We start from the raw sequence: 12,632 nt of genomic DNA, 5'->3' as shown, positions 1-12,632 counted from the left end.
CCATGCCAGGTAGGCGGTCAGAACAAGTCGACGTCTCCCTTATTCACAGCATTTTCAGTTCAGGGGGCATTGAAGACCGAGTAATTGCTAGTGTCCTCCTTGTTGAGACATTTAGAGTATGGGTGCAAAGACTGAGATGTTGCACTGGGCAAGTCCCTTCCCCCTATCACGTGAGACATGAGGAGTAATTCATCATCTTTCCGGTAGCTAAGAAGGAGGTTTTCCTGGTCTGGTCTAGAGAGTAGGAGCATCTCAGGCACACAGGGCTGGGGGCAACAGCAGCAGACTTCTGGTAGGTCTTATTTCCCATACATCCTGATTCTATAATGAAGCTAGCATGCAACTTACACGGATGGGATCAATCCTTCCAAAGGAAATATTTGGGCCTGGGGACATCCCGCCATGCTGGTATATGTAAATTTAACCCAGTTTACTCAAGCATTTAACTTTTCATAACCAGCTTTTTTAAATGTATCTGATTTTGAATCTTATTTTCCATTAAACAAACTGTGAGTTTACCGTAAACTAGTTTTTGAATGATTTGTTTTAGGTTTAACTTTAATAGCATATAGAAAACTATATAATGGTAGATATAAATTGGTCTCTTCCTCTAAGCTTGTCTATGTAAATGTACTTAGCATGGCTACAAACATGGTTCTGAGGCACATTAAAGAATTTGATCATTTATAAGGTGACTTATCATTAATTTGTATACCTTAATTACTTTTAATAGTTTATAATAAGTTAATAGATTTTATAAGATTTCGTAATTTATCCCTGTGGAAAAATTCTGGGATTCTTGGGCAAATTTTGTCACAGCCAATAGAAACTCTCCAGTGCCTTCAACTGAAGAAATCTCAAGTCTAGGTAGAGGGGGGCTCCCATGAGGCCCCAGACCTAACTAGGTTACCATGGAGTTAGGTCCTACAGATTACTTTGTCCTGGCATTTGGGGGTATGTTGCATACATATTTTCTTGAATGGAGCTTAGCCTCCCACCTAGAAGGTCAAACTGAGTCTTGGGGAGACAAGACAGGGAAGTGAAAGGAGAAAAGGGTGGAGCTAGAGAGTGAACGGAAATGGCCGCCTGAGAGAAACTGGTGGCCTGGCGTAGAGCCAATGCACATAGGAGAGTCAGGGGGCTTTGTCCATTCATGGTCTATGATGTTCCATCCAGGGTTTTGGCACAGTGTGTTAGGCTTCTGAGATGGCTTAAAGGAGACTGAGGAAAGAAAGTTAGAAGTGTCAGCTCCAGAGACAGGCGGAACTGTGTTCACTGGCAGACAAGGCAAAGAGCACAATTTCACCCACATGAGTCACTGAGAATGCCTGAAGGAAAAAAGATGGCTACTACCCTTTGTAGGGGCAAAAAAAGATTGCAGTCATTTCTTCCTGTAGTCCCTCCCTTCCAGAACTGCCTGGCTACAAGAGAAGCTGGGAGTTGTAGTCTTTTTAATTGGGAAACTATCATTATATAAGCAACTTAGTTTACTTTCTCTAAAGAATTACAAGAGAATAACAACACAGTACTCATTGGCCTCTGTAGTCTGAATTTCATCGTGAATAAAAAGCAGTTACAGCCATATATTCCCCCCACCTTCTGTACAGAAAATGTACGCCTTCCTTTACCCCTGGGTAGTATGAGAAATGTTCACATGAAGGACTTAGCTTTCAGTTCTTTATATTCACACAAAGCTTCCTGATTTGAGAAGTTATTTCTGTCTCTATTGTCTCTTTCTCTCTACTCCCATTCTTCTTCGGGGCTTTAGAACTTACAGTTTCACTTTTTTTTTAGCAAATATTTTCCACCCTCTGCCAAGTTGCAACCATTTTTGTCATGGAGGCAATGCTGCGCTAAGAAAAAAAAGTCTATGCTTCCTAAAGCCCAAAACATTGCATTTTCCACAATATAATTATTGGCTTCCTCTCTCCCTTATCTAATTTGAGCCTCTGGTGGTGTGTGTGGTATGTAATTGAACTTTGATTCTGTAGCTCACTATCTAGTGGCATATAGTAGATAATCACATGTGAGTAATTAGCATTTACACAGGCCATTCTTACCATATTAGAGTGGAAGTGAGCATCAGTGATTATGGAGTGCTGATCCAGGACATGGGCACTGGTTAGTATTTTGTGAGTGTTTGCTTGAATTTCAATTTCAACCAGGCCATCAAATATGGGAGACTTTATGTAACTATTCAGATTCCAAGCCACTCTTGGAAAAGTCCACATTCCTGAGGCTCCCAGGCCACGTACTCCTTGAGATGGAGAATTCTTCTCTTCTCACCACCCATCTCTTCCCATTGCATCCTACGGGCATTTGTTTGAAGGGGTGTGTGGTAAAAAGATGAAGTTCTGTAAATTCTACAGGAGTCCACTGGAAATGGCTTGGTGAGCTGTTGAAACCTAACCTATCTCTCCCCCCCTCCCCCTTATTGATGAAGAATGCTAGCAGGCACTTGCCTAGTGTGAGTTCTGTAGCATGCTGAGTCACTGATCTGTACTTTGCATTGTTTTTCTGCATTTCACAGCACACGGCTAATTGCTAGTGACATTCTAATGTGATTTACATCTCTGTTTCCAGTAAGATTGCTGTCTGAATCAGTCTGACTTGGGAGTTCTTCCCTCTTTGGGAACTCATTTGTTTGTCTTGGTGCTTAGGGCACTTAAAAACAGATTGAGTTAAAAGCTGCAATTTGCCAAGCTCATCCTGTTCTTGCTTTGTTTCAGTTATCCTTAAAGAGAAGAGGAAGTAAAGATTTGCCAAAGTCTGAGAAAAAGGCTCAGCAGACGCCCACAGAGGTATGTCAAAATAAAAATTTAAAGCCTACGTCAAGCAGCTCCAGATGTACATGTTACTAAGCTGCGTCTAGTTAGACATAATGGTTAAACGGGCTTATGTGAAACACACCAATTATGTAGCTGTAGACTCGGGCGGTAAAGTGTGCTCAGAATGCTTGCTGATGGAGCAGGCTCTAGCAATCTCTACCACAAGAGCTTTTACACAGAGAGCCCACAGCAACACATCACTGGGCGCTTCCCTGCCTCATTTGAAAAACTGTACCGGAGTGCTAACCTCATTCTCTCGTAAATTAATGAAGTCGCTGGAATGGCAGCGCCTACACCCTCTGCAGCATAAAGAGATGAATGAGGCTGCAGGAAGGGACCACAGAAGGGTGAGAGAGGCTGGCAATGATGTCATTCTTGGCACCAGTGACTGCGGAGAGAAAAGGAATTAAAGAAAGCAGTCCAGATAAAGCTTAAGGAATTCACTTAACATGGGCTCGAGAACATTCGAACAAGAAGGAAATAAACTAGTATTGATGTATCAGATTCATTCTCTCTGCCAGTTAACCAGTTACATGGCAGGAAAAGTCTAGAGTGCAGCAGGCAGCAGGGGAGAAACCTCAGGCACCAAAGAAAACCAGCAGTTGAAGAAAGGGCAGAACTCATGCTTGCAGCAGTCACCCAGAGAAGAAGACCCAAGCACAGGAGGCGGGGGTTGGAAATTTCAAAGACTCAATTTCCTCTTGAGGCAGGTTTAAAAGCCACTGAAGAATTTTTCTCCCGTAATTTAGGGTTGTTGGCTAGGCAGCAACTGTCCTGATCTAGCCATGAACTTTCTTAGCCAGTCCATCAGTATGGGGCCTGCTGGTAGAGACAAAGGTCAGCAAGGTGTTTTAAGCTCCCAGGCTTTTGTCTCAAGTCAGGAGGTGGAGGAAGACGGTGCCTGTTTGAAAACTTGCCACCTTTATTTCTTAGCATGGTTCCGCTCCTTATCTGCCTACCAGGGAGTCTAGTTCCTAGTCTATTAGTATTACATAATGTTTCTGAAATGTGGAACACTGATTTAATTTAATTGCATAATTATGTGGCATGAAAGGAAAAAAAGCAAACTATGCCTAGAGGAAGAGGTCAGTGAGAAAGGGAAATGGAGAGATTGGGGGGGGGGGGTCAACTGTGATGACCATGTCGTAATGAAACTCATCATTTTGGACTCTAGCTAAAAACAACAACAACAGCAATTCAAAAACAAGTTAGAAATAAAAACTGGCTCTAATACTAGAATGACCTAATGAGTGTGTTAGGTTTTAAAACAGAAAAGTAGGTAAATGTTCCAGACAGAAGTGGCATCATGGTGTTCCCCAAGCACTTAGCCAGACGCTGACTTTATGTGAGCAGGTTGGGATGTGTAGTATGAATGTGTACATTTTTTACAATTCTTATTTGAAAGTTTTATCTTTACCTAAGTGTAAGTAAAGTAATGGTGCTTGCATAAAACTTTGACACAAGTTATCTACATCCTTTCCTTAAAGTGTAGCATGTTAAGAATGCACTGCTTTGGGGGCTGGAGAGATGGCTCAGAGGTTAGGAGTACTGGCTGCTCTTCCAAAGGTCTTGAGCTCAATTCCCAGAAAGCAAAAGGTGGCCCAAGACCATCTATAATGTGATCTGACGCCCTCTCCTGGCATGCAGGTGTACATGCAGGCAGAGCACTGCATATAATAATAAATAAATCTTTTTAAAAGGGGGGAGAAAAGTACTGTTTTCCCCTTTACTCTCTCTTTCTGCCCTGTTTGGGGTTGGTTTTCTTCCTGATGCTTACAGGACAACACTTGCAGATTTTCTCCTGTGGACAGTTCACGTGCTGCCACAAATCCTCCTCCTTCCTGTTTCCTATGACCAAAAGGTGCTATATGCTTCCCATCTTAAAACCATGGATCAGCCTTAGCCACTAATTTGTCTTGTAAAGCTTGCTTTATCATATACTACACTTATTTTGTTAAAGTGGCTTCATCTCTGGAGTCCATCCCTACCTATGTTCCTGGTTGATAAACATCAATGCTTTCATCACTTTCTCAGCACAACTTGGTACCATACAAAAGTCAAGATGCCTTGCAGTCCACTAACTTTGGATTTCTGGATATTAGCTTCCTGGGAAATATAAAAGTGTAGTGCTGTGGTATTCATGCTTCTACTGTCATTTCCAATGTAGATTTTCAAGCTGCTATCACATTTCATGAACCTATCTTAGGAAGATGATTGAGACCCTCTGGGGTGGAAGCTGACAGTTAAAAAATAATTCCATTTTTAAACAATGAGAAAATGACTTAGTTGTTAAGTCAAAGTTAAAGACTATTGATCCACATACCTATGTTACTATAAGCAACCAATTTTTATCTTGTAATTCTTGTTATAAATTGATCTGTCCTATCGAGGGCATTTTGTAAACAGAGACATCTTATTCCACCTTGAATTATCTGTGTGTAGCATCCTATACGTGGCATGCTCACCACTTACAAATAATATTGCTTTATTTTCTAGGTTAAATAGAAATTGTCAGCATACTTTATATTGGAATCTACAGTCACGGCCATGTCATGTGACCTAACCTACTATGATCTGTTTAAGTTTTATATCTCATTTTGTGAAACTGCTTTATATCCTTTCTTTTATTCCCTGTGCCTTCCCCCAGCAGCAGGCTGTCTCTATTCACTGAGAAATAATATTGAATGGAAATGGAGAGCAGTCAATTTTGAGTTTTCTTGCCTCCTTTTTATATAGGAAAGAGAAGCAAATATTTTACCACTCAATTACACTGGACAGAACAAGTTTCTGTGAGTCTTTTTTTTTTTTTTTTCATAATTACACTCGGATTTTTTTTTTTTTTATGCCAAGTTTTGAGTGTAGCCTGTAAGTCAGTTGTAAGATAAGACACAGAAAGCTCCTTGGCACACAGAGCTCTCAAACCCACCGAGTTACATAAGCGAGCACATTTTGCATCTTGAGAAGACCTTAGCCTTGGATAAACAAACGAATTCCTGTGCCCAACTCCTCTTGCTACATCTTTTTTTTTTTTTTTAAGACTTTTAAAGACTTTAAAAGTGAAGACTATCTCCAAGACATACATGTGCTTTTCTCCCTTTGGGTGGGAGAGCAGGTGTGCATACGAATCGGGTCATGCTTCTATCTTTGGTGTGCTTGGCACAGCCAAGTGCAGAATTATTCCGCTCCATTCTGTGGTGTGCATCACACCCAATGTTGTGCCAATTAGATGAAAGCCACATTGTAGGTCAATATAAGGAAGCTTTTCCTGTAATAGAAAATATAGTTTTCTACCATGTAGGTCACTCTACTCAGCTACTCAGTGTAGGCTACTTTTTTCTTGGCAAATATACTTTATTGCAAATTTATTAACCAAACGTACGTCAGTTAACCTGCCTAATTTAAACAATAGGAAAAGAGGATTAAAGAATACAATAACAAGACCATAAGGATATCAGTTCTGAGGAACAATTCTCCTGGCATAATCAGCAGGATTTTTTCTACTGGAACCTGGAGTAACCAGAACCCAGAACCTCAGCAGGAGCTAGAGCCCCAAAGCCTTTCCTCAAGCAGTTCTCTCTAGGAGCATCTCAAAGTGGAGCAAAGAACAGCCAAAACTATCCCAAGTCTCCAAAGGCCTACCTCTAGTTTTGAGCTCATTTATATATCTCCTCCCAGAGTCTGTTCATGGGATCTTTTCAGCTGGCAACAATCAAGCTCCCACAAGAGGTGGTTTGTCTTCTAGTAGATTAGCCTCACCTGTTCTCACAAGACCATTCCAATCCCACACTGGAGATCATAACAAAAACAAGTGTATCTCTCCTTCATCTCAGTCTCATCTAATTGCACTTTCCAAATAAACTTACCTATGTGAGAGCATATTTGATGTTGACTCCTTAGATATGCTTTCTGATGTTTGGCCAACATGGCCAGCCAAACCCTTGAGCATTTCTTATGCTTGTGCCCTTCTTTTCTACTCCTGTTTGGTTGCCGCTGTAACTGTTACAATAGTTTCAGCCATCGCATCGAGACATCTTGTTCTTACATCTTTCAGTCAGTTCAAAAATAGCTTTCACTGGGTCTCAGAGCATAAATGTTTATGATCTCAGCCCTGAGATTCCACATGCCTGTTGCTAAATGTTTATATAGTCTCCATTCAATGCTAACCCACAAAGTCAGTGCATAATAAATAACCTAAACCCATATTCTTCTCCCAGAGTATGTTCCTCTTTGTTCTGTCTGTCCCTGAAGTCATCAGTAGAATCTACTAAGACCCTGCATAGTTCAGAACCTTGGGGTTATTTTTTTCATCTCTGGTTGTTGTCGTTAACAACACTGTAAGGTGCCCTTGATCTCAAGACTCTCCTGCCTGGTGGCTTCTCTCTTCCTTGTGGAGTGGAATCTCACATGGAAGCTCTCTGTGATATATCATTTTAGCCTTCACTCTGTGTATTACTGAAAGTAATTTTGCCTTGGCTCTCTCTGCTCCCCTCTGTGCACAATCATGGCTTTTCAGGAATAGAAGGACAGACATCCTAGTTCTTCAACTTTGCTCCACTGCCCTAGTTTCCTTATTTGTGCTTCTGTTCCAGAAGCAGCTCAAATAATAACAGGTTCGCGATCAACCTGAATACAGACTCTGCTCTGCCACCTACTAACCTGTGTTCTGCCAATGATAAGCCTTCTCATCTGTAAAGGGATTGTAGATACCGCCTCTCTTATGACTGGAGTGAGGATCTAAAAAGAGGCGGAATGTGGTGTTCAGCATCTGCACCGCTAGCAGCTCTCTAACTCTTCCTTCTCCCATTAGTAGTTAGGAGGGCAAGAGGCTCTCCGCCATTGTTTCCTGAGCCTCTCTAGCAGAAACCCATCCTCCCTAGTTCTTTATCAGAATACAGCTCAAGCTCCAGAGTCTCATAAATCTGAGTAAAGAAGAGATGTTTATTTCAATCTTTAAAAGAAGGACTAAGGACGTTGTTTGTTGGGAGAATGCTTTCAAAGCATGTGCCAGGCTCTGGGTTCCATCCCCTACACTGTAAAAACTACCTATCATCTATCTATCTATCTATCTATCTATCTATCTATCTATCTATCCATCATCTATCTATCTAATCTATTGATCATCTATCTATCCATCATCTATCTATCTACTATCTATGTATCATATATCTGTCTATCATCTGTCTATCATCTATCACCTATAACTATCTATCTATCTATCTAATCTATCTATCTTTGCCTATCTACCAATCTATCTGTTCCTCTATATAAGGAACCCAAAGTGAGTTTTGAGAAATTGTCTTTGGAATAAATATTCTTGGACACCGTATTAGTTACTTTTCTACTGCCATTATAAAAAATGGCCAAGACAACTTATACAAGAAAGCATTTAATTGAGTTTTAGGTCAGAGTTCATGATGGCAGGACAAAGGCATGGCATCAGGGTCAGTTGTATGCTCACATCTTGATTCATAAACAGAAGGTAGAGAGACTACACTGGTAATACCCTCAGTCTTTTGAAACTGCAAAGCTGGCTCCCAGTGACACACCTCTTAACCCTTCCCAAATAGTTCTGGCCTTGAAAACCAAGTGTGAGCCTATGGCTCCAATCTTGAAAACACCACAGACACAATGAGAACTTCTAGGACAGCTTTTAAAATATGTATTTTACTAATTTATTCAAATTACATCTCAATTGTTATCCCATCCCTTGTATCCTCCCATTCCTCCCTCCCTCCCGCTTTCACCCTACTCCCCTCCCCTATGACTGTAGAGCGAGTTTCTCTCTCTCTCTCCCCCTCTCTCTCATTTAAAGCTGTTGGCCTTTTCCTGAGGCTGTCTCTCTGCTAGTTGTCTAAACTTACCCTGACTTCTCCAACACCCTGTTTCTCCATGTGGTCTCCCTGCTTGCTTTCCAGCTAGCTTGCTGTCTCCTTTCTGCTTTCTTCCAGGTCTGTTAGAGTCTGCCCTGGCTCTGCCTGCCTGGGAATTACACACATATACACACACCGCGTACTCCCCCCAACTCCACTTCCTGCCCCAGCTCTAACCTTATTACACAAAAAGCCACATTCCAGTCTGAACCAAGCAGCAGCAAGATCGCACCAGATCCACCTCTTAAGAGAGATTTCTATTTCTTCCCCACACTGTCAATTTAGTTGAAGTAAGAATGTGTGAAAGGACCTTCACCAGGTCTCTTCCATTGTTTTCTTTTTAGCAGGCAAAGCCAATCCTACCCATTTTAGCAGATGGCAGGGTGTCCTATTTCAAAGGCAATTTGAATGGAATGCCTGCCAGATTCACCCTGCTGGATGGTTCCTCCCTTCTCAACCATCTTTGAAACAACTCCAGTTCATAACAACCGGTGCCCAGGAGCCATAGTTTCAGAGAGAAGTGAAGTAACTATCATGTTTCTTTCCCACTATGTAGCCTTGAAAAGTCACCCAACACTCAGAACCAGGAAGTCTGACACCCTCATTCTGTCAAGTCATCTTTGTAAAGAGCTGAAGGGCACCTGGTTCACACACACACACACACACACACACACACACACACACGAGCACGCTCAATAAATCACAGTGAGTGAGTATAAGTAACTACCTGTTCCTTAGAGGAAACAAGTGTTACATTTAGGGCAGTTTGATGTATGGGACGGGGGCGGGGATTCAAAGTAAAAAAGAACACTGGTGAGAGGACCCTGAAATGGTTGGTAGCAGTTAGCACACATAAAGAGCCCTGAATAGTGGTGGCCAAAGTTTCTCACTTTTCCTATCCTCTTTTCTTTCGGTTTCCAGAACACACTACCTTAATTTCTAGTTGGGCAAAGAAAGTAAGTGATATGTGGAAAACACGCATCTCTCTATGTGACATTAAGTGGTAATTACAAAGAAAAGAAATTACTTTTGCTGATGCCTTTCTCGGCTGCTTTCAATAAATGACTTGACCTTTCCCACTTTTCCCCTAATGAGGAGGACAATGAGGACCTCAAGTGCCAGTTGCAGTTCGTTAAAGAAGAAGCTGCCCTGATGAGAAAGAAAATGGCCAAGATTGATAAAGAAAAGGACAGATTTGAGCACGAACTCCAAAAGTACAGATCCTTCTACGGCGATCTGGACAGTCCTCTACCCAAAGGAGAAGCAGGGGGACCTCCCAGCACCAGGGAGGCGGAGCTCAAGCTGCGGCTGCGGCTGGTGGAGGAAGAGGCCAACATCCTGGGCAGGAAAATCGTGGAACTGGAGGTGGAGAACCGAGGCCTGAAGGCGGAACTGGACGACCTGCGTGGAGACGACTTCAATGGCTCCACCAACCCCCTCATGAGGGAACAGAGCGAATCCCTGTCGGAGCTGCGGCAGCACCTGCAGCTGGTGGAAGACGAGACGGAGCTGCTGCGGAGGAACGTGGCAGACCTGGAGGAGCAGAACAAACGCATCACGGCTGAACTCAACAAATACAAGTACAAGTCCAGCGGCCACGACAGCTCGCGGCACCACGACAGCGCTAAGACAGAGGCCCTGCAGGAGGAGCTGAAGGCGGCGCGCCTGCAGATCAATGAGCTGAGCGGCAAGGTCATGCAGCTGCAGTACGAGAACCGCGTGCTCATGTCCAACATGCAGCGCTACGACCTGGCCTCGCACCTGGGGATCCGTGGCAGCCCCCGCGACAGTGACGCTGAGAGCGACGCGGGCAAGAAAGAGAGTGACGACGACTCCCGGCCACCGCATCGTAAGCGCGAAGGGCCTATAGGTGGCGAGAGCGACTCTGAGGAGGTGCGGAACATCCGCTCCCTCACACCCACCCGCTCCTTCTACCCCACAACTGGGCCCTGGCCCAAGAGCTTCTCAGATCGGCAGCAGATGAAGGACATCCGCTCCGAGGCGGAGCGCCTGGGAAAGACCATCGACAGGCTCATCGCAGACACGAGCACCATCATCACTGAGGCGCGCATCTACGTGGCCAACGGGGACCTGTTCGGACTGATGGACGAGGACGACGACGGCAGCCGCATCCGGGAGCACGAGCTGCTCTACCGCATCAACGCGCAGATGAAGGCTTTTCGCAAGGAGCTACAGACCTTCATCGACCGCCTGGAGGTACCCAAGTCTGCAGATGACCACGGCGCCGAGGAGCCCATATCCGTGAGTCAGGTACAGTTCTGCCTTTTGCGAGCCATGGCGATGGCTAGGCTGGCCCACGGAGCTGAGGTCCCTCGTGGGGCATCTCCAATCCCGACTTCCAAGGCCCACCTTAGGGAACGCCCATCTCACAGACTTGCTGGGCTTCCAACCCAGAAAGGCACCTGTGTTCACCAGGCAGAGGTTCCCGAAACCCATCAGATCATTAACGATTATTCATTCCTGTTCTTTTTTAAGGGGAAACTGAACAACAACACAAATGGATTTTGTGTAATGACTAATGGATTTTTAATGCACATTATCATTTTAAAAGGTCAACATTTTTCAATATTTCCCTAACAGGTTGGCTGGCATAAAGGTCTTGAATAGGAACCCTCAAGTGTTTATTTGAGGTTTGTGAACAAGCTCCAAATAATTGAGCTTAAGTTTATAAAAATCAACTAAACAACCCAGGGGTAATGGTGCATACTCAGATGCTAGCATTTGAGAGAAGTAGAAGCAGGTGTGTCTCTGCAGTCACAGGCCACCAGAGCTATTTAGTTAGTGAGAACCTTACTAAATTTTTAAAAAATTAAGCAGTATTGATTGATACTTCCCGATAAATGCACAAACTGGTAATCGAGCTGCCCCTGGACCCTCCTTGAAGTAGCACGGTGGTTATTTTACCGTCAGTTCACTAGTGGAGATCCAGTGTGAGAAGTCTGTAGCACAGCTTTAAAGTAATGCTAATTCAAAGAAATAACAACAAGTATTCCAGCACAGGGGAAAGCAACATTTCCCTCCTGAGTTGTAGAGGCACCGTGGATGAATTGGACTCAGCAGCGTTGGCCAGGTATGGTGGCCACTGAAAGATCAATGCTTTCTGTCCAAGTTAACCACATACAAGGTCTTTATGGAACAAAACAGGCAGTCCTGCCTGTCCCTTGCAGCAGCCCAATGCCCTGCATCCATTGGAGAACCCACTGAAGTACAACAGCATGCACGACTTTGAACATACTCGAGACAGCCATGTTTACAACCCAGTTTGTGCGCAGACTCGTGACATCAGACGAATTGCCTGTTGTCCCACAGCTAAGGGACTTGCAGCTCCATGGCTTAGCTTGCATGTTGCTGTGCTTTGCTATGGGGAAGAGCTACAATGGAACCCGCTGGCTTTCTTGATATTAAAGTTCACCCTTTTCTATTTAATATGTTTTGGTACTGGCTTTGGTTTTCATTTTATAGGTTTTTGTTCTTTGTTTTTAATACCAAGCATGTGATGTTTTCAGATACACTCTTTGGGCATGTGGGCGGGGGGGTGGGGGGGGTGGGGGGGGAGGTCAGAGTGAGAGAAAGTGCTGTTTATAACAAAATACTTGAAGATTTTGCAAATATAGGCCTAAGGGCGGGGAGGGGGTGATGTCTTCAGTTTAGGTTGGATGAGTTTATAAGATTTAATGTGGTTATTAACTGAGTCTCCTCTTTGTCTCCACATTTGCCTCCCCAGATGTTCCAGCCTATCATTTTACTTATTCTCATCCTTGTATTATTTTCATCACTTTCGTACACAACAATATTTAAGCTTGTCTTCCTTTTTACACTGTTTTTTGTACTGTAAGTCTCTCATCATTTACCATTCATTGTAGTGTTTTCAGTTGTTTTATTTTGTCCGCCCTTCAAGACAAGACATAAAGGA

At 43.5% G+C, this 12,632-nt stretch overlaps 1 protein-coding gene across 3 annotated transcripts in view; it reads left to right on the top strand.

The window, feature by feature from the left end:
- The window catches only part of Soga3 (SOGA family member 3), a 46,080-nt gene extending 33,489 nt beyond the window's left edge, over nucleotides 1–12,591 (top strand). The window contains exons 4-6 of one of the 3 annotated variants that reach the window (XM_051164031.1): nucleotides 2,730–2,801; nucleotides 9,797–10,969; nucleotides 12,444–12,591. In XM_051164031.1, the coding sequence (XP_051019988.1) occupies nucleotides 2,730–2,801; nucleotides 9,797–10,969; nucleotides 12,444–12,554 (1,356 nt within the window). In that variant the 3' untranslated portion in view covers nucleotides 12,555–12,591. Of the gene's footprint in view, nucleotides 1–2,729; nucleotides 2,802–9,793; nucleotides 10,970–12,443 lie in introns of all 3 variants that reach the window. The other 2 variants (XM_051164032.1, XM_051164030.1) reach the window with 2 other exon arrangements.
- The last annotated feature ends 41 nt before the right edge of the window (nucleotides 12,592–12,632 follow it).

Source organism: Acomys russatus, chromosome 21 (assembly GCF_903995435.1).
Source record: "Acomys russatus chromosome 21, mAcoRus1.1, whole genome shotgun sequence".
NCBI classification, from domain to species: Eukaryota; Metazoa; Chordata; class Mammalia; order Rodentia; family Muridae; genus Acomys; species Acomys russatus.
This window is presented reverse-complemented; position numbering and strand designations above follow the sequence as displayed.